Genomic DNA, 27,785 nt, shown 5'->3' on the forward strand with positions numbered 1-27,785 from the left:
ACTGTAAGGTCTACTACACCTGTTGTATTCAGCATTTCACTGTAAGGTCTACTACACCTGTTGTATTCAGCATTTCACTGTAAGGTCTACTACACCTGTTGTATTCAGCATTTCACTGTAAGGTCTACTACACCTGTTGTATTCAGCATTTCACTGTGAGGTCTACTACACCTGTTGTATTCAGCATTTCACTGTAAGGTCTACTATACCTGTTGTATTCAGCATTTCACTGTAAGGTCTACTACACCTGTTGTATTCAGCATTTCACTGTAAGGTCTACTACACCTGTTGTATTCAGCATTTCACTGTAAGGTCTACTACACCTGTTGTATTCAGCATTTCACTGTAAGGTCTACTACACCTGTTGTATTCAGCATTTCACTGTAAGGTCTACTACACCTGTTGTATTCAGCATTTCACTGTAAGGTCTACTACACCTGTTGTATTCAGCATTTCACTGTAAGGTCTACTACACCTGTTGTATTCGGCATTTCACTGTGAGGTCTACTATACCTGTTGTATTCAGCATTTCACTGTGAGGTCTACTACACCTGTTGTATTCAGCATTTCCCGTGAGGTCTACTACACCTGTTGTATTCAGCATTTCACTGTAAGGTCTACTACACCTGTTGTATTCAGCATTTCACTGTAAGGTCTACTACACCTGTTGTATTCAGCATTTCACTGTAAGGTCTACTACACCTGTTGTATTCAGCATTTCACTGTAAGGTCTACTACACCTGTTGTATTCAGCATTTCACTGTGAGGTTACATTTACATTTACATTTAAGTCATTTAGCAGACACTCTTATCCAGAGCGACTTACAAATTGATGCATTCACCTTATGACATCCAGTGGAACAGCCACTTTACAATAGTAATATAATAATATAATAATATATGCCATTTAGCAGACGCTTTTATCCAAAGCGACTTACAGTCATGTGTGCATACATTCTACGTATGGGTGGTCCCGGGAATCAGACCCACTACCTGGGCGTTACAAGCGCCATGCTCTACCAACTGAGCTACAGAAGGACCAATAGTGCATCTAAATCTTTTAAGGGGGGGTGAGAAGGATTACTTATCCTATCCTAGGGTATTCCTTAAAGAGGTGGGGTTTCAGGTGTCTCCGGAGGTGGTGATTGACTCCGCTGTCCTGAGCGTCGTGGAGAGAGTTTGTTCCACCATTGGGGCCAGAGCAGCGAACAGTTTTGACTGGGCTGAGCGGGAACTGTACTTCCTCAGTGGTAGGGAGGCGGCAGGCCAGAGGTGGATGAACGCAGTGCCCTTGTTTGGGTGTAGGGCCTGATCAGAGCCTGGAGGTACTGAGGTGCCGTTCCCCTCACAGCTCCGTAGGCAAGCACCATGGTCTTGTAGCGGATGCGAGCTTCAACTGGAAGCCAGTGGAGAGAGCGGAGGAGCGGGGTGACGTGAGAGAACTTGGGAAGGTTGAACACCAGACGGGCTGCGGCGTTCTGGATGAGTTGTAGGGGTTTAATGGCACAGGCAGGGAGCCCAGCCAACAGCGAGTTGCAGTAATCCAGACGGGAGATGACAAGTGCCTGGATTAGGACCTGCGCCGCTTCCTGTGTGAGGCAGGGTCGTACTCTGCGGATGTTGTAGAGCATGAACCTCCTCTCTGGGCAGCCAGGTTTGTCTGTGATGACAGGTCTCTATAGCCAGACTGTCCTCTCTGGGCAGCCAGGTTTGTCTGTGACGACCGGTCTCTATAGCCAGACTGTCCTCTCTGGGCAGCCAGGTTGGTCTGTGACGACAGGTCTCTATAGCCAGACTGTCCTCTCTGGGCAGCCAGGTTTGTCTGTGATGTCAGGTCTCTATAGCCAGACTGTCCTCTCTGGGCAGCCAGGTTTGTCTGTGTGACCGGTCTCTATAGCCAGACTGTCCTCTCTGGGCAGCCAGGTTTTTGTCTGTGATGACTGGTCTCTATAGCCAGACTGTCCTCTCTGGGCAGCCAGGTTTGTCTGTGACGACCGGTCTCTATAGCCAGACTGTCCTCTCTGGGCAGCCAGGTTTGTCTGTGACGACCAGTCTCTATAGCCAGACTGTCCTCTCTGGGCAGCCAGGTTTGTCTGTGACGACCGGTCTCTATAGCCAGACTGTCCTCTCTGGGCAGCCAGGTTGGTCTGTGACGACCGGTCTCTATAGCCAGACTGTCCTCTCTGGGCAGCCAGGTTTGTCTGTGACGACCGGTCTCTATAGCCAGACTGTCCTCTCTGGGCAGCCAGGTTTGTCTGTGATGACCAGTCTCTATAGCCAGACTGTCCTCTCTGGGCAGCCAGGTTTGTCTGTGACGACCAGTCTCTATAGCCAGACTGTCCTCTCTGGGCAGCCAGGTTTGTCTGTGACGACCGGTCTCTATAGCCAGACTGTCCTCTCTGGGCAGCCAGGTTTGTCTGTGACGACCGGTCTCTATAGCCAGACTGTCCTCTCTGGGCAGCCAGGTTGGTCTGTGACGACCGGTCTCTATAGCCAGACTGTCCTCTCTGGGCAGCCAGACTGTCCTCTCTGTCAGCCAGGTTTGTCTGTGATGACAGGTCTCTATAGCCAGACTGTCCTCTCTGGGCAGCCAGGTTTGTCTGTGACGACAGGTCTCTATAGCCAGACTGTCCTCTCTGGGCAGCCAGACTGTCCTCTCTGTCAGCCAGGTTTGTCTGTGATGACAGGTCTCTATAGCCAGACTGTCCTCTCTGGGCAGCCAGACTGTCCTCTCTGTCAGCCAGGTTTGTCTGTGATGACAGGTCTCTATAGCCAGACTGTCCTCTCTGGGCAGCCAGGTTTGTCTGTGCCGACCGGTCTCTATAGCCAGACTGTCCTCTCTGGGCAACCAGGTTTGTCTGTGACGACCGGTCTCTATAGCCAGACTGTCCTCTCTGGGCAGCCAGGTTTGTCTGTGATGACCGGTCTCTATAGCCAGACTGTCCTCTCTGGGCAGCCAGACTGTCCTCTCTGTCAGCCAGGTTTCTCTGTGATGACCGGTCTCTATAGCCAGACTGTCCTCTCTGGGCAGCCAGGTTTGTCTGTGATGACCGGTCTCTATAGCCAGACTGTCCTCTCTGGGCAGCCAGACTGTCCTCTCTGTCAGCCAGGTTTGTCTGTGATGACAGGTCTCTATAGCCAGACTGTCCTCTCTGGGCAGCCAGGTTTGTCTGTGCCGACCGGTCTCTATAGCCAGACTGTCCTCTCTGGGCAGCCAGACTGTCCTCTCTGTCAGCCAGGTTTGTCTGTGATGACCTGTCTCTATAGCCAGACTGTCCTCTCTGGGCAGCCAGACTGTCTCTCTGTCAGCCAGGTTTGTCTGTGATGTCAGGTCTCTATAGCCAGACTGTCCTCTCTGGGCAGCCAGGTTTGTCTGTGCCGACCGGTCTCTATAGCCAGACTGTCCTCTCTGGGCAGCCAGGTTTGTCTGTGATGACCGGTCTCTATAGCCAGACTGTCCTCTCTGGGCAGCCAGGTTTGTCTGTGATGACCGGTCTCTATAGCCAGACTGTCCCTCTCTGGGCAGCCAGACTGTCCTCTCTGTCAGCCAGGTTTGTCTGTGATGACCGGTCTCTATAACCAGACTGTCCTCTCTGGGCAGCCAGGTTTGTCTGTGACGACCGGTCTCTATAGCCAGACTGTCCTCTCAGAGTCTGTACCTAGTCAATTTTTTCCTCAGTTTTCTATCAGTCACAGTGGTCAGATAGTCTGCCACCAAGTACTGTCTGTTTAGAGACAAATAGCATTGAAGTTTATTTTGATTTGTTGTGGTGTCTTTCCAATAGGTGATATATTTTTATTTTTGTTTTGTGATGATTTGGTTGGGCCAGATTTTCTGAGTGCTGTCCTGAGGCTCTATGGGGTTGGTTTGGGTTAGTGAGCTGAGCCTCAGAACCAGCTGGCTGAGTGCTGTCCTGAGGCTCTATGGGGTTGGTTTGGGTTAGTGAACTGAGCCTCAGAACCAGCTGGCTGAGTGCTGTCCTGAGGCTCTATGGGGTTGGTTTGGGTTGGTGAGCTGAGCCTCAGAACCAGCTGGCTGAGTGCTGTCCTGAGGCTCTATGGGGTTGGTTTGGGTTGGTGAGCTGAGCCTCAGAACCAGCTGGCTGAGTGTTGTCCTGAGGCTCTATGGGGTTGGTTTGGGTTAGTGAACTGAGCCTCAGAACCAGCTGGCTGAGTGCTGTTCTGAGGCTCTATGGGTTTGGTTTGGGTTGGTGAACTGAGCCTCAGAACCAGCTGGCTGAGTGCTGTCCTGAGGCTCTATGGGGTTGGTTTGGGTTGGTGAACTGAGCCTCAGAACCAGCTGGCTGAGTGCTGTCCTGAGGCTCTATGGGGTTGGTTTGGGTTGGTGAGCTGAGCCTCAGAACCAGCTGGCTGAGGGGACTCTTCTCTTGTTTCATCTCTGGACATTGTAGAGCTGTGTGATGGAATGTTTTGGGGTCACTTGTTTTTAGATGGTTGTAAAATGTGATGTCTCTTTGTTCTATTTGAATGAGGAGGGGTATTGGCCCACTTCTGCTCTACGTGCTCTATCTTTCTTTGCACTTGCAATACAGATGCACATGCAATGTTTCGATTGGATGTTTGTCCCATTTGCTAAATTCATTATAAGTGTGGACCCCATACTTCACTGCCATATAGAGCAACTGGTTCTAGAACTGATTGGAACATTTTGAGCCAGATTCTAATTGGAATTTCGTTTTGAATGTTCTTTTAATGGCATAGAAGGCTCTTCTTGCTTTGTCTCTCAGCTCATTCACAGCCCTGTGAAAGCTACCTGTGTTGCTGATACTTAGTCCTAGATATGTGTAGTTTTTGGTGAGTTTTAAAAACTCTCTCTCTCTATCTCTTCCCTCTCTCCTCTCTCTCTCTCTCTCTCTTCTCTCCCCCCTCTCTCTTCTAGGGGGATCTCCTGAAAATGACTCACAGGGAGAACTGGAAGTAAGTCCTCATTTAGAACCAGTAATTGGACAGTGAGAAGGTATTTATACCCCTTGACTTATTCCACATTTTGTTGTGTTACAGCCTGAATACACAATGGATTAAATTGTTTTTTTTTCTCTCACCAATCTACACACAATACCCCATAATGACATCACAATACCCCATAATGATATCACAATACCCCATAATGACATCACAATACCCCATAATGACATCACAATACCCCATAATTGGGAGCGTCGCTGCACAGCTATCTTCAGGTCTCTCCAGAGATGTTCATTGGGTTCAAGTCTGGGTTCTGGCTGGGCCACTCAAGGACATTCAGAGACTTGTCCCAAAGCCACTCCTGCATTGTCTTGGCTGTGTGCTTAGGGTCACTGTCCTGTTGGAAGGTGAACCTTTGCCCCAATCTGAGGTCCTGAGCGCTCTGGAGCAGGTTTTCATCAAGGATCTCTGTACTTTGCTCTGTTCATCTTTCCCTCGATCCTGACTAGTCTCCCAGTCCCTGCCACTGAAAAACATCCCCACAGCATGATGCTGCCACCACCATGCTTCACTGTAGGGATGGTGCCAGGTTTCCTCCAGACGTGACGCTTGGCATTCAGGCCAAAGAGTTTAATCTAGGTTTCATCTGACCAGAGAATCTTGTTTCTCATGGTCTGAGTCCTTTAGGTGCCTTTTGGCAAACTCCAAGCGGGCTGTCATGTGCCTTTTACTGAGGAGTGGCTTCTGTCTGGCCACTCTACCATAAAGACCTGATTGGTGGAGTGCTGCAGAGATGGTTGTTCTTCTGGAAGGTTCTCCCATCTCCACAGAGGAACTCTGGAGCTCTGTCAGAGAGACTATCAGGTTCTTGGTCACCTCCCTGACCAAGGCCCTTCTTTCCCGATTGCTCAGTTTGGCCCGGCGGCCAGCTCTAGGAAGAGTCTTGGTGGTTCCAAACTTCTTCCATTAAATAATGATGGAGGCCCCTGTGTTCCTGAACCTTCAATGCTGCAGAACATTTTTGATACCTTTCCCCAGATCTGTGCCTCGACACAATTCTGTCTCGGGTCTCTACGGACAGTTCCTTCGACCTCATGGGTTGGTTTTTGCTCTGACATGCACTGTCAGCTGTGGGAACTTATATATAGACAAGTACCTTGTATAGACAGGTGTGTGCCTTTACAAATCATGTCCAATCAATTGAATTTACCACAGTTGGACTCCAATCAAGTTGTAGAAACATCTCAAGGATGATCAATGGAAACTGGATGCACCTGAGCTCAACTTCGAGCCTCGTGGCAAAGGGTCTGAATACTTATGTTTTTTTGTCATAATGGGGTATTGTGATGTCATTATGGGGTATTGTGATGTCATTATGGGGTATTGTGATGTCATAATGGGGTATTGTGATGTCATTATGGGGTACTGTGATGTCATTATGGGGTACTGTGATGTCATTATGGGGTACTGTGATGTCATTATTGGGTATTGTGATGTCATTATGGGGTACTGTGATGTCATTATGGGGTACTGTGATGTCATTATGGGGTATTGTGATGTCATTATGGGGTATTGTGTGTAGATTGATGAGGAAAATAATAATGTTATAAATAAGGCTGTAATGTAACAAAATGTGGAATAAGTCCAGGGTCTGAATACTGCTACCTACCTACTGTACTGAATTCTGAATCCACTGTTTGTCTCTGGTACCTACTGTAGTGAATTCTGAATCCACTGTATGTCTCTGGTACCTACTGCAGTGAATTCTGAATCCACTGTATGTCTCTGGTACCTACTGTAGTGAATTCTGAATCCACTGTATGTCTCTGGTACCTACTGTAGTGAATTCTGAATCCACTGTATGTCTCTGGTACCTACTGCAGTGAATTCTGAATCCACTGTATGTCTCTGGTACCTACTGTAGTGAATTCTGAATCCACTGTATGTCTCTGGTACCTACTGTAGTGAATTCTGGGAGTAGTCATCTACGTCCTGGTATCTGACTATTGTTAGTGTCCCACAAGGCTAGATCTCAGAGAAGCTCATGGAAGTTATTTTTGACACTGCTCTCATTCTAGAGAGACTCATCATGGCACCTTTTAGATCTCTCTTTCTCTCCCCCAGAGATTCATCATGGCACCTTTTTAGATCTCTCTTTCTCTCCCCCAGAGATTCATCATGGCACCTTTTTTAGATCTCTCCCCCAGAGACTCATCATGGCACCTTTTAGATCTCTCTTCCCCCAGAGACTCATCATGGCACCTTTTTAGATCTCTCCCCCCAGAGATTCATCATGGCACCTTTTAGATCTCTCTTCCCCCAGAGACTCATCATGGCGCCTTTTAGATCTCTCTTCCCCCAGAGATTCATCATGGCACCTTTTAGATCTCTCTCCCCCAGAGTACAGCATGAGCGCCTGCACGTGAAGCACCGGGGCCATGAGGCCATGCATGCAGAGATGGTGCTCATCCTCATCGCTACGCTAGTGGTGGCTCAGATCGTACTGGTGCAGTGGAAGCAGCGGCACAACCGCTCATACAATGTGAGTACAGCAGCCGGCGACTGCCTGGGTGGGTTGGATCCAAAATGGTGGGTTACAGGAGCCAGACAGTGTGTATGACTGATTTACATCCACTAGAAATGTGTATGTGGTTAAAGACACACACCTGACCTCTGTCTCTTTGTGTCTATCTCGCTCTCTCCCTCCCCCTCTGTCTCCTCTCTCTCTCTCTCTCTCTCTCTCTCTCTCTCTCTCTCTCTCTCTGTCTCTGTCTCTGTCTCTGTCTCTGTCTCTCTCTCTCTCTCCTCTCTGTCTCTCTCTCCTCTCTGTCTCTCTCTCTCTCTCCCCTCTGTCTCTCGCTCCCCTCTGTCCTCATCTCTCTGTCTTTCCCCTCTCCCCCTCTGTCCTCATCTCTCTGTCTCTCTCCCTCCCCTTCTCTCTCTCTCCAGTTGGTCACCCTGCTCCAGATGTGGGTGGTTCCTCTCTATTTCACTATAAAACTCTACTGGTGGAGGTTTCTCTCCATGTGGGGAATGTTCTCTGTCATCACCAGCTATGTCGTCTTCAGAGCGACACGCAAACCACTGTCCTGTCGGACGCCACGGTATGCTGGAGGGGGGCGGGTTAAACACTGTCCTGGAGGGGGTTAACTACTGTCCTATCAGACACCACGGTACGCTGGGGGGTTAACCACTGTCCTGTCAGACACCACGGTACACTGGAGGGGGTTAACCACTGTCCTGTCAGACACCACGGTACACTTTTGGGAGGGGGGTTAACCACTGTCCTGTCAGACACCACGGCACGCTGGAGGGGGTTAACCACTGTCCTGTCAGACACCACGGTACGCTGGAGGGGGGTTAACCACTGTCCTGTCAGACACCACGGTACACTGGAGGGGGTTAACCACTAGAGAGAGGGGGGTTAACCACTTTCCTGTCAGACACCACGGTACACTGGAGGGGGGTTAACCACTGTCCTGTCAGACACCACGGTACGCTGGAGGGGGTTAACCACTGTCCTGTCAGACACCACGGTACACTGGAGGGGGGTTAACCACTGTCCTGTCAGACACCACGGCCGCTGGAGGGGGTTAACCACTGTCCTGTCAGACACCACGGTACACTGGAGGGGGTTAACCACTGTCCTGTCAGACACCACGGTACACTGGAGTGGGGGGTTAACCACTGTCCTGGAGGGGGTGAACCACTGTCCTGGAGGGGGGTTAACCACTGTCCTGGAGGGGGGTTAACCACTGTCCTGTCAGACACCACGGTACACTGGAGGGGGTTAACCACTGTCCTGTCAGACACCACGGTACACTGGAGGGGTTAACCACTGTCCTGGAGGGGGTGAACCACTGTCCTGGAGGGGGGTTAACCACTGTCCTGGAGTGGGGGGTTAACCACTGTCCTGGAGGGGGTTAACCTCAAGGGAGAGAAGTTATTTACTGTCCTGGAGGGGGGTTAACCACTAGGGAGAGAGGTTATTTACTGTCCTGGGGGGTTAACCACTGTCCTGGAGGGGGTTAACCACTAGGGAGAGAGGTTATTTACTGTCCTGGGGGGTTAACCACTGTCCTGGGGGGGTTAACCACTGTCCTGGAGGGGGTTAACCACTGTCCTGGAGGGGGGGTTAACCACTGTCCTGGAGGGGGTTAACCACTAGGGAGAGAGGTTATTTGCTGTCCTGGGGGGTTAACCACTAGGGAGAGAAGTTATTTACTGTCCTGGAGGGGGTTAACCACTAGGGAGAGAGGTTATTTACTGTCCTGGGGGGGTGTTAACCACTAGGGAGAGAGGTTATTTACTGTCCTGGAGGGGGGTTAACCACTAGGGAGAGAAGTGATTTACTGTCCTGGAGGGGGTTAACCACTAGGGAGAGAGGTTATTTACTGTCCTGGGGGGGTTAACCACTAGGGAGAGAGGTTATTTACTGTCCTGGAGGGGGTTAACCACTAGGGAGAGAGGTTATTTACTGTCCTGGAGGGGGGTTAACCACAAGGGAGAGAGGTTATTTACTGTCCTGGAGGGGGTTAACCACTAGGGAGAGAGGTTATTTACTGTCCTGGAGGGGGTTAACCACTAGGGAGAGAAGTTATTTACTGTCCTGGAGGGGGTTAACCACTAGGGAGAGAGGTTATTTACTGTCCTGGAGGGGGTTAACCACTAGGGAGAGAGGTTATTTACTGTCCTGGAGGGGGTTAACCACTAGGGAGAGAGGTTATTTACTGTCCTGGAGGGGGTTAACCACTAGGAGAGAGGTTATTTACTGTCCTGGGGGGTTAACCACTAGGGAGAGAGGTTATTTACTGTCCTGGAGGGGGTTAACCACTAGGGAGAGAGGTTATTTACTGTCCTGGGGGTTAACCACTAGGGAGAGAGGTTATTTACTGTCCTGGAGGGGGTGTTAACCACTAGGGAGAGAAGTTATTTACTGTCCTGGAGGGGGTTAACCACTAGGGAGAGAGGTTATTTACTGTCCTGGGGGGTTAACCACTAGGGAGAGAGGTTATTTACTGTCCTGGAGGGGGTTAACCACTAGGGAGAGAGGTTATTTACTGTCCTGGAGGGGGGTTAACCACTAGGGAGAGAGGTTATTTACTGTCCTGGAGGGGGGTTAACCACTAGGGAGAGAGGTTATTTACTGTCCTGGAGGGGGGTTAACCACTAGGGAGAGAGGTTATTTACTGTCCTGGAGGGGGTTAACCACTAGGGAGAGAGGTTATTTACTGTCCTGGAGGGGGGGGTTAACCACTAGGGGAGAGAGGTTATTTACTGTCCTGGAGGGGGTTAACCACTAGGGAGAGAGGTTATTTACTGTCCTGGAGGGGGGTTAACCACTAGGGAGAGAGGTTATTTACTGTCCTGGAGGGGTTAACCACTAGGGAGAGAGGTTATTTACTGTCCTGGAGGGGGTTAACCACTAGGGAGAGAGGTTATTTACTGTCCTGGGGGGTTAACCACTAGGGAGAGAGGTTATTTACTGTCCTGGAGGGGGGGTTAACCACTAGGGAGAGAAGTTATTTACTGTCCTGGAGGGGGGGTTAACCACTAGGGAGAGAGGTTATTTACTGTCCTGGGGGGGGTTAACCACTAGGGGAGAGGTTATTTACTGTCCTGGAGGGGTTAACCACTAGGGAGAGAGGTTATTTACTGTCCTGGAGGGGGGGTTAACCACTAGGGAGAGAGGTTATTTACTGTCCTGGAGGGGGGGTTAACCACTAGGGAGAGAGGTTATTTACTGTCCTGGAGGGGGGTTAACCACTAGGAGAGAGGTTATTTACTGTCCTGGAGGGGGTTAACCACTAGGGAGAGAGGTTATTTACTGTCCTGGGGGGGTTAACCACTAGGGAGAGAGGTTATTTACTGTCCTGGAGGGGGGTTAACCACTAGGGAGAGAAGTGATTTACTGTCCTGGAGGGGGGTTAACCACTAGGAGAGAGATGTTATTTACTGTGTGTGTTTTCAGGATGGTGTATAAATGGTTTCTATTGGTCTATAAGCTGAGCTACGCGGTGGGAGTGATTGGATACCTGGTCATCATGTTCACAATGTTCGGCTTCAATGTCTTCTTCAGGTGAGTGCTAGAGCGTCACGCAGACTATTCCTGACTGATTTAAAGCTTTTTGGGCTCGTTTCAGTTCGTAAAAAAAAAAACGAATCACCGATTTTCGGGTATCAAAGATTTTTTTAGATTAACATTAAATGTGCTGTTATGTGGATTGAATGCTGTAACAACACAGACTAAACCAGACCATTTACTACTGATCACTTATAAACCATCAGTTATTCACATTACTTTAATAAAATCACTATTTTAGTAGTTCTTCAGAGTAAATAAGGCTTTTTGACCTCTGAATACCTACTATCAATCTCTTAGATTATGTATTTTCAGGTAGCGATGTTGCTAGGCAACAGCTGCTCTCTGTATCGCCTCAGGATCTCACCTCAGACCGGACAAGTAGCTGCGCAATGGATTATGGTCGTTGTAGTTAATGACCACGACTTCTGCGCTATACTATGTAGAATATTGGCCTGTTGTAAACTACAACTCCCTACTACATCACACAGTTCAGGCTGGATGTGGTTTATCTCTAGAGAAACTACAACTCCCTACTACATCACACACTTCAGGCTGGATGTGGTTTATCTCTAGAGAAACTACAACTCCCTACTACATCACACACTTCAGGCTGGATGTGGTTTATCTCTAGAGAAACTACAACTCCCTACTACATCACACACTTCAGGCTGGATGTGGTTTATCTCTAGAGAAACTACAACTCCCTACTACATCACACACTTCAGGCTGGATGTGGTTTATCTCTAGAGAAACTACAACTCCCTACTACATCACACAGTTCAGGCTGGATGTGGTTTATCTCTAGAGAAACTACAACTCCCTACTACATCACACACTTCAGGCTGGATGTGGTTTATCTCCAGAGAAACTACAACTCCCTACTACATCACACAGTTCAGGCTGTATGTGGTTTATCTCTAGAGAAACTACAACTCCCTACTACATCACACAGTTCAGGCTGGATGTGGTTTATCTCTAGAGAAACTACAACTCCCTACTACATCACACAGTTCAGGCTGGATGTGGTTTATCTCTAGAGAAACTACAACTCCCTACTACATCACACAGTTCAGGCTGTATGTGGTTTATCTCTAGAGAAACTACAACTCCCTACTACATCACACACTTCAGGCTGGATGTGAACTCACAGAAAACAACCTAATTCAAGTAATTGAACCCGATGTTGGTCAATAAGTTGTTTTAAAAAACAAAAAGAACTGACATTTCGGTTTAATCGCAAAGCACTAACATACAAAAACACACATGCACAGAGAGACACACACACACACACACACACACACACACACACACACACACACACACACACACACACACACACACACACACACACACACACACACACAGACAGACTTTAAATAAACTTGATTTGGCGTGTATCCGAAACAGCACCTGACCCACCCTATTCCCTAAATAGTGACTAGAGCCCTATGGGGGCCATTTTGGATCAAAACCTATTAACGTTGTGATGTGTTGTAGGATCAAGGCTGAGGGCTCTATGGATGTGTTATTGGGATCAGGGCTGAGGGCTCTATGGATGTGTTGTAGGATCAGGGCTGAGGGCTCTATGGATGTGTTATTGGGATCAGGGCTGAGGGCTCTATGGATGTGTTGTAGGATCAAGGCTGAGGGCTCTATGGATGTGTTGTAGGATCAGGGCTGAGGGCTCTATGGATGTGTTGTAGGATCAAGGCTGAGGGCTCTATGGATGTTGTGTTGTAGGATCAGGGCTGAGGGCTCTATGGATGTGTTGTAGGATCAAGGCTGAGGGCTCTATGGATGTGTTGTAGGATCAAGGCTGAGGGCTCTATGGATGTGTTATTGGGATCAAGGCTGAGGGCTCTATGGATGTGTTGTAGGATCAAGGCTGAGGGCTCTATGGATGTGTTATTGGGATCAGGGCTGAGGGCTCTATGGATGTGTTATTGGGATCAGGGCTGAGGGCTCTATGGATGTGTTGTAGGATCAGGGCTGAGGGCTCTATGGATGTGTTGTAGGATCAAGGCTGAGGGCTCTATGGATGTGTTGTAGGATCAAGGCTGAGGGCTCTATGGATGTGTTATTGGGATCAAGGCTGAGGGCTCTATGGATGTGTTGTAGGATCAGGGCTGGGAGGGCTCCATGGATGTGTTGTAGGATCAAGGCTGAGGGCTCTATGGATGTGTTGTAGGACTCAAGGCTGAGGGCTCTATGGATGTGTTGTAGGATCAGGTCTGAGGTCTCTATGGATGTGTTGTAGGATCAAGGCTGAGGTCTCTATGGATGTGTTATTGGGATCAAGGCTGAGGGCTCTATGGATGTGTTATTGGGATCAGGGCTGAGGGCTCTATGGATGTGTTATTGGGATCAAGGCTGAGGGCTCTATGGATGTGTTAGTGGGATCAGGGCTGAGGGCTCTATGGATGTGTTGTAGGATCAGGCTGAGGGCTCTATGGATGTGTTATTGGGACTCAAGGCTGAGGGCTCTATGGATGTGTTATTTGGATCAAGGCTGAGGGCTCTATGGATGTGTTGTAGGACTCAAGGCTGAGGGCTCTATGGATGTGTTGTAGGATCAAGGCTGAGGGCTCCATGGATGTGTTGTAGGATCAAGGCTGAGGACTCCATGGATGTGTTGTAGGACTCAAGGCTGAGGGCTCTATGGATGTTGAGTTGTAGGATCAGGGCTGAGGGCTCTATGGATGTGTTGTAGGATCAAGGCTGAGGGCTCTATGGATGTGTTATTGGGATCAGGGCTGAGGGCTCTATGGATGTGTTAGTGGGATCAGGGCTGAGGGCTCTATGGATGTGTTGTAGGATCAAGGCTGAGGGCTATGGATGTGTTGTAGGATCAAGGCTGAGGGCTCTATGGATGTGTTGTAGGATCAGGGCTGAGGGCTCTATGGATGTGTTGTAGGATCAAGGCTGAGGGCTCTATGGATGTGTTGTAGGATCAGGGCTGAGGGCTCTATGGATGTGTTGTAGGATCAAGGCTGAGGGCTCTATGGATGTGTTGTAGGATCAAGGCTGAGGGCTCTATGGATGTGTTGTAGGATCAGGGCTGAGGGCTCTATGGATGTGTTGTAGGATCAAGGCTGAGGGCTCTATGGATGTGTTGTAGGATCAGGGCTGAGGGCTCTATGGATGTGTTAGTGGGATCAGGGCTGAGGGCTCTATGGATGTGTTATTGGGATCAGGGCTGAGGGCTCTATGGATGTGTTGTAGGATCAGGGCTGAGGGCTCTATGGATGTGTTAGTGGGATCAGGGCTGAGGGCTCTATGGATGTGTTATTGGGATCAGGGCTGAGGGCTCTATGGATGTGTTGTAGGATCAGGGCTGAGGGCTCTATGGATGTGTTGTAGGATCAAGGCTGAGGGCTCTATGGATGTGTTGTAGGATCAAGGCTGAGGGCTCCATGAATGTGTTGTAGGATCAAGGCTGAGGGCTCCATGGATGTGTTGTGGATGTCATAAGGTGAATGCACCAATTTGTAAGTCGCTCTGGATAAGAGCGTCTGCTAAATGACTTAAATGTAATGTAAACGTTGTGTTGTAGGATCAAGGCTGAGGACTCCATGGATGTGGGCGTTATCATGCTGTTCTATGGTCTGTACTATGGAGTGATGGGACGGGACTTTGCTGAAATCTGCTCCGACTACATGGCCTCAACTATAGGGGTGAGTACTACACGTATGCAGTGTTTCTCCTACAGTACACACACAGAGTATCTGATGATGTAAGTGTTGTTGTATGTAACATGTTGTTGTTGCAGTACTATAACATGTTGTTGTTGTTGCTGCAGTACTATAACATGTTGTTGTTGTTGTTGCTGCAGTACTATAACATGTTGTTGTTGTTGTACTATAACATGTTGTTGTTGTTGTTGTTGCAGTACTATAACATGTTGTTGTTGTTGCAGTACTATAACATGTTGTTGTTGTTGCAGTACTATAACATGTTGTTGTTGTTGTACTATAACATGTTGTTGTTGTTGTAGTACTATAACATGTTGTTGTTGTTGTAGTACTATAACATGTTGTTGTAGTACTATAACATGTTGTTGTTGTTGTACTATAACATGCTGTTGTTGTTGTACTATAACATGTTGTTGTTGTTGTTGTACTATAACATGCTGTTGTTGTTGTACTATAACATGTTGTTGTTGTTGTTGTACTATAACATGTTGTTGTTGTTGTTGTACTATAACATGTTGTTGTTGCAGTACTATAACATGTTGTTGTTGTTGTACTATAACATATTGTTGTTGTTGTACTATAACATGTTGTTGTTGTTGCAGTACTATAACATGTTGTTGTTGTTGCAGTACTATAACATGTTGTTGTTGTACTATAACATGTTGTTGTTGTTGTTGTACTATAACATGTTGTTGTTGTTGTTGTACTATAACATGTTGTTGTTGTACTATAACATGTTGTTGTTGTTGTACTATAACATGTTGTTGTTGTTGTACTATAACATGTTGTTGTTGTTGTACTATAACATGTTGTTGTTGTTGCAGTACTATAACATGTTGTTGTTGTTGCAGTACTATAACATGTTGTTGTTGTTGCAGTACTATAACATGTTGTTGTTGTAGTACTATAACATGTTGTTGTTGTTGTACTATAACATGTTGTTGTTGTAGTACTATAATATGTTGTTGTTGTTGTTGTAGTACTATAACATGTTGTTGTTGTAGTACTATAACATGTTGTTGTTGTTGTACTATAACATGTTGTTGTTGTTGTTGTTGTACTATAACATGTTGTTGTTGTTGTTGTACTATAACATGTTGTTGTTGTAGTACTATAACATGTTGTTGTTGTAGTACTATAACATGTTGTTGTTGCAGTACTATAACATGTTGTTGTTGTTGCAGTACTATAACATGTTGTTGTTGTTGTTGCAGTACTATAACATGTTGTTGTTGCAGTACTATAACATGTTGTTGTTGTTGTAGTACTATAACATGTTGTTGTTGTTGCAGTTGTTGCAGTACTATAACATGTTGTTGTTGTAGTACTATAACATGCTGTTGTTGCAGTACTATAACATGTTGTTGTTGTTGTAGTACTATAACATGTTGTTGTTGTTGCAGTACTATAACATGTTGTTGTTGTTGCAGTACTATAACATGTTGTTGTTGTTGTAGTACTATAACATGTTGTTGTTGTAGTACTATAACATGTTGTTGTTGTTGTAGTACTATAACATGTTGTTGTTGTTGCAGTACTATAACATGTTGTTGTTGTTGCAGTACTATAACATGTTGTTGTTGTTGTTGTACTATAACATGTTGTTGTTGTTGTAGTACTATAACATGTTGTTGTTGTTGCAGTACTATAACATGTTGTTGTTGTAGTACTATAACATGTTGTTGTTGTTGTTACAGTACTATAACATGTTGTTGTTGTAGTATAACATGTTGTTGTTGTTACAGTACTATAACATGTTGTTGTTGCAGTACTATAACATGTTGTTGTTGTTGTTGTACTATAACATGTTGTTGTAGTACTATAACATGTTGTTGTTGTTGTTGTTGTACTATAACATGTTGTTGTTGTTGCAGTACTATAACATGTTGTTGTTGTTGCAGTACTATAACATGTTGTTGTTGTTGTTGTACTATAACATGTTGTTGTTACAGTACTATAACATGTTGTTGTTGTTACAGTACTATAACATGTTGTTGTTGTTGTTGTTGTTGCAGTACTATAACATGTTGTTGTTGTTGTTGTACTATAACATGTTGTTGTTGTTGTAGTACTATAACATGTTGTTGTTGTTGTTGTTGTACTATAACATGTTGTTGTTGTTGTTGTACTATAACATGTTGTTGTTGTTGCAGTACTATAACATGTTGTTGTTGTTGCAGTACTATAACATGTTGTTGTTGTTGCAGTACTATAACATGTTGTTGTTGTTGTTGTACTATAACATGTTGTTGTTGTTGTTGTACTATAACATGTTGTTGTTGTTGCAGTACTATAACATGTTGTTGTTGCAGTACTATAACATGTTGTTGTTGTTGCAGTACTATAACATGTTGTTGTTGTTGTTGTACTATAACATGTTGTTGTTGTAGTACTATAACATGTTGTTGTTGTTGTTGTACTATAACATGTTGTTGTTGTTGCAGTACTATAACATGTTGTTGTTGTACTATAACATGTTGTTGTTGTTGTTGTTGTACTATAACATGTTGTTGTTGTTGCTGTACTATAACATGTTGTTGTTGTTGTACTATAACATGTTGTTGTTGTTGTTGTACTATAACATGTTGTTGTTGCAGTACTATAACATGTTGTTGTTGTTGTACTATAACATGTTGTTGTTGTTGTTGTTGCAGTACTATAACATGTTGTTGTTGTTGCAGTACTATAACATGTTGTTGTTGTTGTTGCTGCAGTACTATAACATGTTGTTGTTGTTGTACTATAACATGTTGTTGTTGTTGTTGTTGCAGTACTATAACATGTTGTTGTTGTTGCAGTACTATAACATGTTGTTGTTGTTGCAGTACTATAACATGTTGTTGTTGTTGTACTATAACATGTTGTTGTTGTTGTAGTACTATAACATGTTGTTGTAGTACTATAACATGTTGTTGTAGTACTATAACATGTTGTTGTTGCAGTACTATAACATGTTGTTGTTGTTGTTGCTGCAGTACTATAACATGTTGTTGTTGTTGTACTATAACATGTTGTTGTTGTTGTTGTTGCAGTACTATAACATGTTGTTGTTGTTGCAGTACTATAACATGTTGTTGTTGTTGCAGTACTATAACATGTTGTTGTTGTTGTACTATAACATGTTGTTGTTGTTGTAGTACTATAACATGTTGTTGTTGTTGTAGTACTATAACATGTTGTTGTAGTACTATAACATGTTGTTGTTGTTGTACTATAACATGCTGTTGTTGTTGTACTATAACATGTTGTTGTTGTTGTTGTACTATAACATGCTGTTGTTGTTGTACTATAACATGTTGTTGTTGTTGTTGTACTATAACATGTTGTTGTTGTTGTTGTACTATAACATGTTGTTGTTGCAGTACTATAACATGTTGTTGTTGTTGTACTATAACATATTGTTGTTGTTGTACTATAACATGTTGTTGTTGTTGCAGTACTATAACATGTTGTTGTTGTTGCAGTACTATAACATGTTGTTGTTGTTGCAGTACTATAACATGTTGTTGTTGTACTATAACATGTTGTTGTTGTTGTTGTTGTACTATAACATGTTGTTGTTGTTGTTGTACTATAACATGTTGTTGTTGTTGTTGTACTATAACATGTTGTTGTTGTTGTACTATAACATGTTGTTGTTGTTGTTGTTGTTGTACTATAACATGTTGTTGTTGTTGTTGTACTATAACATGTTGTTGTTGTTGTTGTACTATAACATGTTGTTGTTGTAGTACTATAACATGTTGTTGTTGCAGTACTATAACATGTTGTTGTTGTTGCAGTACTATAACATGTTGTTGTTGTTGTTGCAGTACTATAACATGTTGTTGTTGCAGTACTATAACATGTTGTTGTTGTTGTAGTACTATAACATGTTGTTGTTGTTGCAGTTGTTGCAGTACTATAACATGTTGTTGTTGTAGTACTATAACATGCTGTTGTTGCAGTACTATAACATGTTGTTGTTGTTGTAGTACTATAACATGTTGTTGTTGTTGCAGTACTATAACATGTTGTTGTTGTTGCAGTACTATAACATGTTGTTGTTGTTGCAGTACTATAACATGTTGTTGTTGTTGTAGTACTATAACATGTTGTTGTTGTAGTACTATAACATGTTGTTGTTGTTGTAGTACTATAACATGTTGTTGTTGTTGCAGTACTATAACATGTTGTTGTTGTTGCAGTACTATAACATGTTGTTGTTGTTGTTGTACTATAACATGTTGTTGTTGTTGTAGTACTATAACATGTTGTTGTTGTTGCAGTACTATAACATGTTGTTGTTGTAGTACTATAACATGTTGTTGTTGTTGTTACAGTACTATAACATGTTGTTGTTGTAGTATAACATGTTGTTGTTGTTACAGTACTATAACATGTTGTTGTTGCAGTACTATAACATGTTGTTGTTGTAGTACTATAACATGTTGTTGTTGTTGTTGTTGTACTATAACATGTTGTTGTTGTTGCAGTACTATAACATGTTGTTGTTGTTGCAGTACTATAACATGTTGTTGTTGTTGTTGTACTATAACATGTTGTTGTTACAGTACTATAACATGTTGTTGTTGTTACAGTACTATAACATGTTGTTGTTGTTGTTGTTGTTGCAGTACTATAACATGTTGTTGTTGTTGTACTATAACATGTTGTTGTTGTTGTAGTACTATAACATGTTGTTGTTGTTGTACTATAACATGTTGTTGTTGTTGTTGTACTATAACATGTTGTTGTTGTTGCAGTACTATAACATGTTGTTGTTGTTGCAGTACTATAACATGTTGTTGTTGTTGCAGTACTATAACATGTTGTTGTTGTTGTTGTACTATAACATGTTGTTGTTGTTGTTGTACTATAACATGTTGTTATTGTTGTACTATAACATGCTGTTGTTGCAGTACTATAACATGTTGTTGTTGTTGTTGCAGTACTATAACATGTTGTTGTTGTTGTACTATAACATGTTGTTGTTGCAGTACTATAACATGTTGTTGTTGTTGTAGTACTATAACATGTTGTTGTTGTTGCAGTACTATAACATGTTGTTGTTGTTGTTGTTGTAGTATAACATGTTGTTGTTGTACTATAACATGTTGTTGTTGTTGTTGCAGTACTATAACATGTTGTTGTTGTTGTAGTACTATAACATGTTGTTGTTGTTGTTGTAGTATAACATGTTGTTGCAGTACTATAACATGTTGTTGTTGTTGTAGTATAACATGTTGTTGTTGTTGTACTATAACATGTTGTTGTTGTTGTTGTACTATAACATGTTGTTGTACTATAACATGTTGTTGTTGTTGTACTATAACATGTTGTTGTTGTTGTTGTACTATAACATGTTGTTGTTGTTGTACTATAACATGTTGTTGTTGTTGTACTATAACATGTTGTTGTTGTTGTACTATAACATGTTGTTGCAGTACTATAACTTGTTGTTGTTGTTGTACTATAACATGTTTGTTGTTGTTGTTGTACTATAACATGGTGTTGTTGTACTATAACATGTTGTTGTTGTTGTTGTACTATAACATGTTGTTGTTGTACTATAACATGTTGTTGTTGTTGTTGTTGTACTATAACATGTTGTTGTTGTTGTACTATAACATGTTGTTGTTGTTGCAGTACTATAACATGTTGTTGTTGTTGCAGTACTATAACATGTTGTTGTTGTAGTACTATAACATGTTGTTGTTGTACTATAACATGTTGTTGTTGTACTATAACATGTTGTTGTTGTTGTTGTACTATAACATGTTGTTGCAGTACTATAACATGTTGTTGTTGTTGTACTATAACATGTTGTTGTTGTTGTTGTACTATAACATGTTGTTGTTGTTGTTACAGTACTATAACTTGTTGTTGTTGTTGTACTATAACATGTTGTTGTACTATAACATGTTGTTGTTGTTGTACTATAACATGTTGTTGTTGTTGTACTATAACATGCTGTTGTTGTACTATAACATGTTGTTGTTGTTGTTGTTGCAGTACTATAACATGTTGTTGTTGTTGTACTATAACATGTTGTTGTTGTTGCAGTACTATAACATGTTGTTGTTGTTGCAGTACTATAACATGTTGTTGTTGTTGTTGTTGTAGTATAACATGTTGTTGTTGTACTATAACATGTTGTTGTTGTTGTTGCAGTACTATAACATGTTGTTGTTGTTGCAGTACTATAACATGTTGTTGTTGTTGTTGTACTATAACATGTTGTTGTTGTACTATAACATGTTGTTGTTGTACTATAACATGTTGTTGTTGTTGTTGTACTATAACATGTTGTTGTTGTTGTTGTACTATAACATGTTGTTGTTGTTGCAGTACTATAACATGTTGTTGTTGTTGTTGTACTATAACATGTTGTTGTTGTTGCAGTACTATAACATGTTGTTGTTGTTGTAGTACTATAACATGTTGTTGTTGTACTATAACATGTTGTTGTTGTTGCAGTACTATAACATGTTGTTGTTGTTGTTGTATAACATGTTGTTGTAGTACTATAACATGTTGTTGTTGTTGCAGTACTATAACATGTTGTTGTTGTTGTACTATAACATGTTGTTGTTGTTGCAGTACTATAACATGTTGTTGTTGTTGTAGTACTATAACATGTTGTTGTTGTTGCAGTACTATAACATGTTGTTGCAGTACTATAACATGTTGTTGTTGTACTATAACATGTTGTTGTTGTTGTACTATAACATGTTGTTGTTGTACTATAACATGTTGTTTCAGTACTATAACCTGGGAGGAATGCCGTCCAGGAGCCTGACAGATGATATCTGTGCGGTGTGTGGTCAGAAGATCCTCGTAGACGTGGATGAGGAGGGGATTATAGAAGATACCTACCAACTCTCCTGTAACCACATGTATCCTATCCACTAGGCTTGGGCAGTATACCATATATTCACATGTATCCTATCCACTAGGCTTGGGCAGTATACCATATATTCACATGTATCCTATCCACTAGGCTTGGGCAGTATACCATATATTCACATGTATCCTATCCACTAGGCTTGGGCAGTATACCATATATTCCGTGTCCTGGGGATTTGGAAAAAGCTGGGAGTGTTTTTCAATACTGTCAATGCCATTGAAACTAATTATTTGAAGATTTTCAATACTTTTAAATATTTTGTAAATCTTTTTTTTTTTTTTCGTGCAATACCGTAGGAGATAAAGCCGATTGCGTTCTTCGTTTCACCTGTCACATTATTTTTAAATAATGAAACGTACCATAGATCCCCAGAACAGTTGAGCCAGTCACGTGTTAGTTTTGTAAATAGCACAATGCTAGAAAGCAGGAGCAGTGTTCTGTATCTATGGGAGAGTCTCTGTTGTACGGCGCACATGAGGTGATGAAGTTACACTTGTATGTAATTCACTACTAAATGTAAATCACTACTAATTGTAATTCACTACTAAATGTTGGCCCTCAGATATCTTCTCATGGCTTTCTGCCAGAAGTCAAAGAGCTCTGGATGAGTTCTGTACAGCTGCCATGTTTTCCCTGTGCTTCCTGCTAGCGTTTGTTTCTTCTCTGTTCTCCCATCTGCTCTGTGTACACATGCAGCTCTTCCTTCAATTTGTTTATTTTTTGTTTTCGCTCGTTAGCATTTAGCTAACAGCGTCTGTGATATTCCTATTAGTTTGTGCTAATTTTGTTAGCATTCTGGCATTAGAAGCCCAATGGGATTTTCTTGCGTTTCTAGCGCCCCCTTGTGTGCTATGCCGGTAATACTGTGGATACCGCCCAAGCCTACTATCCTCACTGCACTGTTTGGATTATAGAAGATCAGCTCTCCTATCATGTATGTTATGTCACACTCCCTCCTCTATCTCCATACTCCTCCTCTCTCTTTCCCCTCCTTTCTCTTTCCTCCTCTCTACTCCTCCCTCTCCTCTCTCTATACTCTCTCCTCTCTCTTTCCCTCCTCTCTACTCCTCCCCTCCTCTCTCTATACTCCCCCTTTCTCTTTCCCTCCTCTCTACTTCTCCCTCCCTTCTCTCTATACTCTCTCCTCTCTTTCCCTCCTCTCTACTTCTCCTCCCTCTCTCTCTCTATACTCCCCCTCTCTCTTTCCCCTCCTCTCTACTTCTCCCTCCCCTCTCTATACTCTCTCCTCTCTCTCTTTCCCCTCCTCTCTACTTCTCCTCCCTCTCCTCTCTCTATACTCCCCCTCTCTTTCCCCTCCTCTCTACTTCTCCCCTCCCCTCTCTATACTCTCTCCTCTCTCTTTCCCTCCTCTCTACTTCTCCCTCTCTCTACTTCTCCCCTCTCTATACTCTCTCCTCTCTCTTTCCCTCCTCTCTACTTCTCCTCCCTCTCCTCTCTCTATACTCCCCTCTCTTTCCCCTCCTCTCTACTTCTCCCCTCTCTATACTCTCTCCTCTCTCTTTCCCCTTCTCTCTACTTCTCCTCCCTCTCCTCTCTCTATACTCCCCCTCTCTCTTTCCCTCCTCTACTTCTCCCCTCCCCTCTCTATACTCTCTCCTCTCTTTCCCTCCTCTCTACTTCTCCTCCCTCTCCTCTCTCTATACTCCCTCCTCTCTCTTTCCCCTCCTCTCTACTTCTCCCCCTCTCTATACTCTCTCCTCTCTTTCCCTCCTCTCTACTTCTCCTCCCTCTCCTCTCTATACTCCCCCTCTCTCTTTCCCCTCCTCTCTACTTCTCTCCCTCCCCTCTCTCTATACTCTCTCCTCTCTCTTCCCCTCCTCTCTACTTCTCCTCCCCTCCTCTCTCTATACTCCCCCTCTCTTTCCCCTCCTCTCTACTTCTCCTCCTCTCTCTATACTCTCTCTCCCTCTTTCCCCTCCTCTCTACTTCTCCTTCTCTCCTCTCTCTATACTCCCTCCTCTCTCTTTCCCTCCTCTCTACTTCTCCCCCTCTCTATACTCTCTCCTCTCTCTTTCCCCTCCTCTCTACTTCTCCTCCCTCTCCTCTCTCTATATCCCCCTCTCTTTTCCCTCCTCTCTACTTCTCCCCTCCCCTCTCTATACTCCCTCCTCTCTCTTTCCCCTCCTCTCTACTTCTCCTCCTCTCCTCTCTCTTTACTCCCCCTCTCTTTTCCCCTCCTCTCTACTTCTCCCTCTCCTCTCTCTTTCCTCCTCTCTACTTCTCCCTCCCTCTCCTCTCTCTATACTCCCCCTCTCTCTTTCCCCTCCTCTCTACTTCTCCCTCCCTTCTCTCTATACTCTCCTCTCTCTTCCCCTCCTCTCTACTTCTCCTCCTCTCCCTCTCTCTATACTCCCTCTCTCTTTCCCCTCCTCTCTACTTCTCCCTCCCCTCTCTATACTCTCTCTCTCTTTCCCCTCCTCTCTACTTCTCCTCCTCTCCTCTCTCTATACTCCCCTCTCTCTTTCCCCTCCTCTCTACTTCTCCCCTCCCCTCTCTCTATACTCTCTCTTTCCCTCCTCTACTTCTCTCCTCTACTTCTCCCCTCTCTCATACTCTCTCCTCTCTCTTTCCCCTCCTCTCTACTTCTCCTCCCTCTCCTCTCTCTATACTCCCCCTCTCTCTTTCCCTCCTCTACTTCTCCCCTCCTCTCTCTATACTCTCCTCTCTCTCTCTTTCCCCTTCTCTCTACTTCTCCTCCCTCTCTCTCTCTATACTCCCCCCTCTCTTTCCCCTCCTCTCTACTTCTCCTCCCTCCTCTCTCTCTATACTCCCTCTCTTCCCCTCCTCTCTACTTCTCCCCTCCCCTCTCTCTATACTCTCTCCTCTCTCTTTCCCCTCCTCTCTACTTCTCCTCCCCTCCTCTCTCATACTCCCCTCTCTTTCCCTCCTCTCTACTTCTCCTCCCCTCTCTATACTCTCTCCTCCCTCTTTCCCTCCTCTCTACTTCTCCTTCCTCTCCTCTCTATAATCCCTCCCTCTCTTCCCCTCCTCTCTACTTCTCCCCCCTCTCTCTATACTCTCTCCTCTCTCTTCCCTCCTCTCTACTTCTCCTCCCTCTCCTCTCTCTATACTCCCCCCTCTCTTTCCCCCTCCTCTCTACTTCTCCCTCTCTATACTCTCTCCTCTCCTTCCCTCTCTCTACTTCTCCTCCTCTCCTCTCTCTATACTCCCCTCTCTTTCCCCCCTCTCTACTTCTCCCCCTCTCCTCTCTCTTCCCTCCTCTCTACTTCTCCTCCCTCTCCTCTCTATACCCCCTCTCTCTTTCCCCTCTCTCTACTTCTCCCCTCCCTCTCTATACTCTCTCCTCTCTTTCCCCTCCTCTCTACTTCTCCTCCCCCTCCTCCTCTATACTCCCTCCTCTCTTTCCCCTCCTCTCTACTTCTCCCCTCTCTCTATACTCTCTCCTCTCTTTCCCCTCCTCTCTACTTCCTCCCTCTCTCTATCCCCCTCTCTCCCCCTCCTCTCTACTTCTCCCTCCTCTATACTCTCTCCTCTCTCTTCCTCCTCTTACTTCTCCTCCTCTCCCTCTCTCTCTACTCCCCTCTCTCTTCCCCTCCTCTCTACTTCTCCCTCTCTCATACTCTCTCCTCTCTCTTTCCCTCCTCTCTATTTCTCCTCTCTATACTTCCTCCTCTCTTTCCCCTCTCTCTACTTCTCCTCCCCTCCCTCTCTCTATACTCCCCCCTCTCTCTTTCCCCTCCTCTCTACTTCTCGTCCTCCCTCTCTCTATACTCTCTCCTCTCGTTTCCCCTCCTCTCTACTTCTCTCCCTCTCTCTATACTCCCTCCTCTCTTTCCCCTCCTCTCTACTTCTCCCCTCCCCTCTCTCTATATCTCTCCTCTCTCTTTCTCCCTCTTTCCCCTCCTCTCTACTTCTCCTCTCTCTAAATACTCCCCTCTCTCTTTCCCTCCTCTCTACTTCTCCCTCTCTCTACTCTCTCTCCTCTCTTTCTCCTCCTCTCTACTTCTCCTCCCCTCTCCTCTCTCTATACTCCCTCTCTCTCTTTCCCCTCCTCTCTACTTCTCCCCTTCCCCTCTCTATCTCTCTCCTCTCTCTTTCCCCTCCTCTCTACTTCTCCCCTCTCTCTACTTCTCCCCTTCCCTCTCTCTCTCTAATCATTTTACGCTAGTCTTGTTGTTGTGGATTCTTTAACGCCAACTCTGCCTCCAGATTCCACGAGTTCTGTATCCGTGGCTGGTGCATTGTGGGTAAGCAGACGTGTCCGTACTGCAACGAGAAGGTCGACTTGAAGAGGATGATGAACAATCCGTATCCTTTCATTGGCTCGACGAGAGCCACAGAACACCGGGATTGGCTGAATCTGAGAGCATATCTTACACACACACACTTATTCTTATTGGTCTTTGAAATTGTTGCATGTTGTGTTTTTTTTATATTTTTGTTCAGTATAATTGTAAAAATAAATAAAAATTCTGTAAAACATGTATAAAACTATAATTTTGATCTGATAGATGGTCAGTGGTTGTTTATAATAATTGTAAATTATAGTTGTAACCATGTTTGGAGGCTTTACAGTGTTTCTTTGTTTACAAACAATGGACGTTATTTAACGAGCCTGGTCTACATAACCAGCAAGGACGTTATCTAACGAGCCTGGTCTACATAACCAGCAAGGACGTTATCTAACGAGCCTGGTCTACATAACCAGCAAGGACGTTATCTAACGAGCCTGGTCTACATAACCAGCAAGGGCGTTATCTAACGAGCCTGGTCTACATAACCAGCAAGGACGTTATCTAACGAGCCTGGTCTACATAACCAGCAAGGACGTTATCTAACGAGCCTGGTCTACATAACCAGCAAGGACGTTATCTAACGAGCCTGGTCTACATAACCAGCAAGGACGTTATCTAACGAGCCTGGTCTATATAACCAGCAAGGACGTTATCTAACGAGCCTGGTCTATATAACCAGCAATGACATTATCTAACGAGCCTGGTCTACATAACCAGCAAGGACGTTATCTAACGAGCCTGGTCTACATAACCAGCAAGGACGTTATCTAACGAGCCTGGTCTATATAACCAGCAATGACGTTATCTAACGAGCCTGGTCTACATAACCAGCAAGGACGTTATCTAACGAGCCTGGTCTACATAACCAGCAAGGACGTTATCTAACGAGCCTGGTCTACATAACCAGCAATTGCGTTATCTAACGAGCCTGGTCTACATAACCAGCAATGACGTTATCTAACGAGCCTGGTCTACATAACCAGCAAGGACGTTATCTAACGAGCCTGGTCTACATAACCAGCAAGGACGTTATCTAACGAGCCTGGTCTACATAACCAGCAAGGACGTTATCTAACGAGCCTGGTCTACATAACCAGCAATGACGTTATCTAACGAGCCTGGTCTATATAACCAGCAATGACATTATCTAACGAGCCTGGTCTACATAACCAGCAAGGACGTTATCTAACGAGCCTGGTCTACATAACCAGCAATCCTTTTTAGTCTCATGTGCGACCAGAGCCCTGTTTATAAGCTGTATTCTTCAAGAATCAATCACTGTATATAATTAATTTGGAATTCCACAAATGGATGTACCAATTGCTCCTTAACGCCTACTCCCCCTCCTCCCCCAGATGGGAGAGAACACATGTCCTTTATGGGCAGCTCTTGGATTGGCTGAGATATCTTGTTGCCTGGCAACCCATAATCATCGGAATAGTCCACGGAATCAACTTCACCCTGGGGCTGGAGTAGTAGAACTCTGGGATGATGATCGCCTTGCAGAACTCCCTCCCCGGAACTCCCTCCCCGGAACTCCCTCCCGGAGCTCCCTCCCCGGAACTCCCTCTCGGAACTCCCTCCCCGGAACTCACTCCCCGGAACTCCCTCTCGGAACTCACTCCCCGGAACTCCCTCTCGGAACTCCCTCCCCGGAACTCCCTCTCGGAACTCCCTCCCCAGAACTCCCTCCCCGGAACTCACTCCCCGGAACTCCCTCTCGGCACTCCCTCCCCGGAACTCCCTCTCGGCACTCCCTCCCCGGAACTCCCTCTCGGCACTCCCTCCCCGGAACTCCCTCTCAGAACTCCCTCCCCGGAACTCACTCCCCGGAACTCCTCTCGGGAACTCCCTCCCGGAACTCCTCCCCGGAACTCACTCCCCGGAACTCACTCCCGGAACTCACTCCCGGAACT

The 27,785-nt window shown here is 44.8% G+C and overlaps 1 protein-coding gene and 1 long non-coding RNA gene across 8 annotated transcripts; both read left to right on the forward strand.

Annotated features, from left to right (window-relative positions):
- The first annotated feature begins 2,173 nt into the window (after positions 1-2,173).
- On the forward strand, positions 2,174-4,161 carry LOC127920746 (uncharacterized). Of its 4 annotated transcripts, none has more exons than XR_008107209.1 (3): positions 2,174-2,558; positions 2,613-2,906; positions 3,606-4,161. It is a non-coding gene; the product is annotated as an uncharacterized LOC127920746 (long non-coding RNA). The 4 variants fall into 4 exon arrangements; XR_008107212.1 differs by lacking the exon at positions 3,606-4,161 and adding an exon at positions 3,531-3,562 and having other exon boundaries at positions 2,613-2,798; XR_008107211.1 differs by lacking the exon at positions 3,606-4,161 and adding an exon at positions 3,219-3,250 and having other exon boundaries at positions 2,613-2,798.
- A 730-nt stretch (positions 4,162-4,891) lies between these two features.
- On the forward strand, positions 4,892-27,720 carry LOC127920745 (RING finger protein 175-like). Of its 4 annotated transcripts, none has more exons than XR_008107208.1 (8): positions 4,892-4,938; positions 7,327-7,468; positions 7,876-8,030; positions 10,898-11,005; positions 14,565-14,685; positions 21,448-21,581; positions 22,155-22,526; positions 25,784-25,882. XR_008107208.1 is itself a non-coding variant. In XM_052504769.1 (8 exons), the coding sequence occupies exons 1-8, from the start codon at positions 4,916-4,918 to the stop codon at positions 27,343-27,345; spliced, it is 903 nt and encodes a 300-aa protein (XP_052360729.1). In that variant the 5' UTR covers positions 4,892-4,915; the 3' UTR covers positions 27,346-27,720. The 4 variants fall into 4 exon arrangements, 3 of the variants coding, with proteins under 3 accessions (XP_052360729.1, XP_052360730.1, XP_052360731.1); XM_052504769.1 differs by lacking the exon at positions 22,155-22,526 and adding an exon at positions 27,225-27,720; XM_052504770.1 differs by lacking the exon at positions 22,155-22,526 and adding an exon at positions 27,225-27,720 and having other exon boundaries at positions 21,448-21,571.
- Positions 27,721-27,785: the final 65 nt, after the last annotated feature.

This window comes from Oncorhynchus keta, unplaced genomic scaffold (genome assembly GCF_023373465.1).
Source record: "Oncorhynchus keta strain PuntledgeMale-10-30-2019 unplaced genomic scaffold, Oket_V2 Un_contig_20489_pilon_pilon, whole genome shotgun sequence".
Taxonomy (NCBI): domain Eukaryota; kingdom Metazoa; phylum Chordata; class Actinopteri; order Salmoniformes; family Salmonidae; genus Oncorhynchus; species Oncorhynchus keta.

Excerpts from the sequence above, each read along its gene's own strand:
- LOC127920745 (XM_052504769.1), top strand. The coding sequence starts at position 4,916 with ATGACTCACAGGGAGAACTGGAA. Across the intron at positions 8,031-10,897 it reads CTGTCCTGTCGGACGCCACG|GATGGTGTATAAATGGTTTC; the intron begins GTATGCTGGAGG and ends GTGTGTTTTCAG. Across the intron at positions 21,582-25,783 it reads CAACTCTCCTGTAACCACAT|ATTCCACGAGTTCTGTATCC; the intron begins GTATCCTATCCA and ends CTCTGCCTCCAG.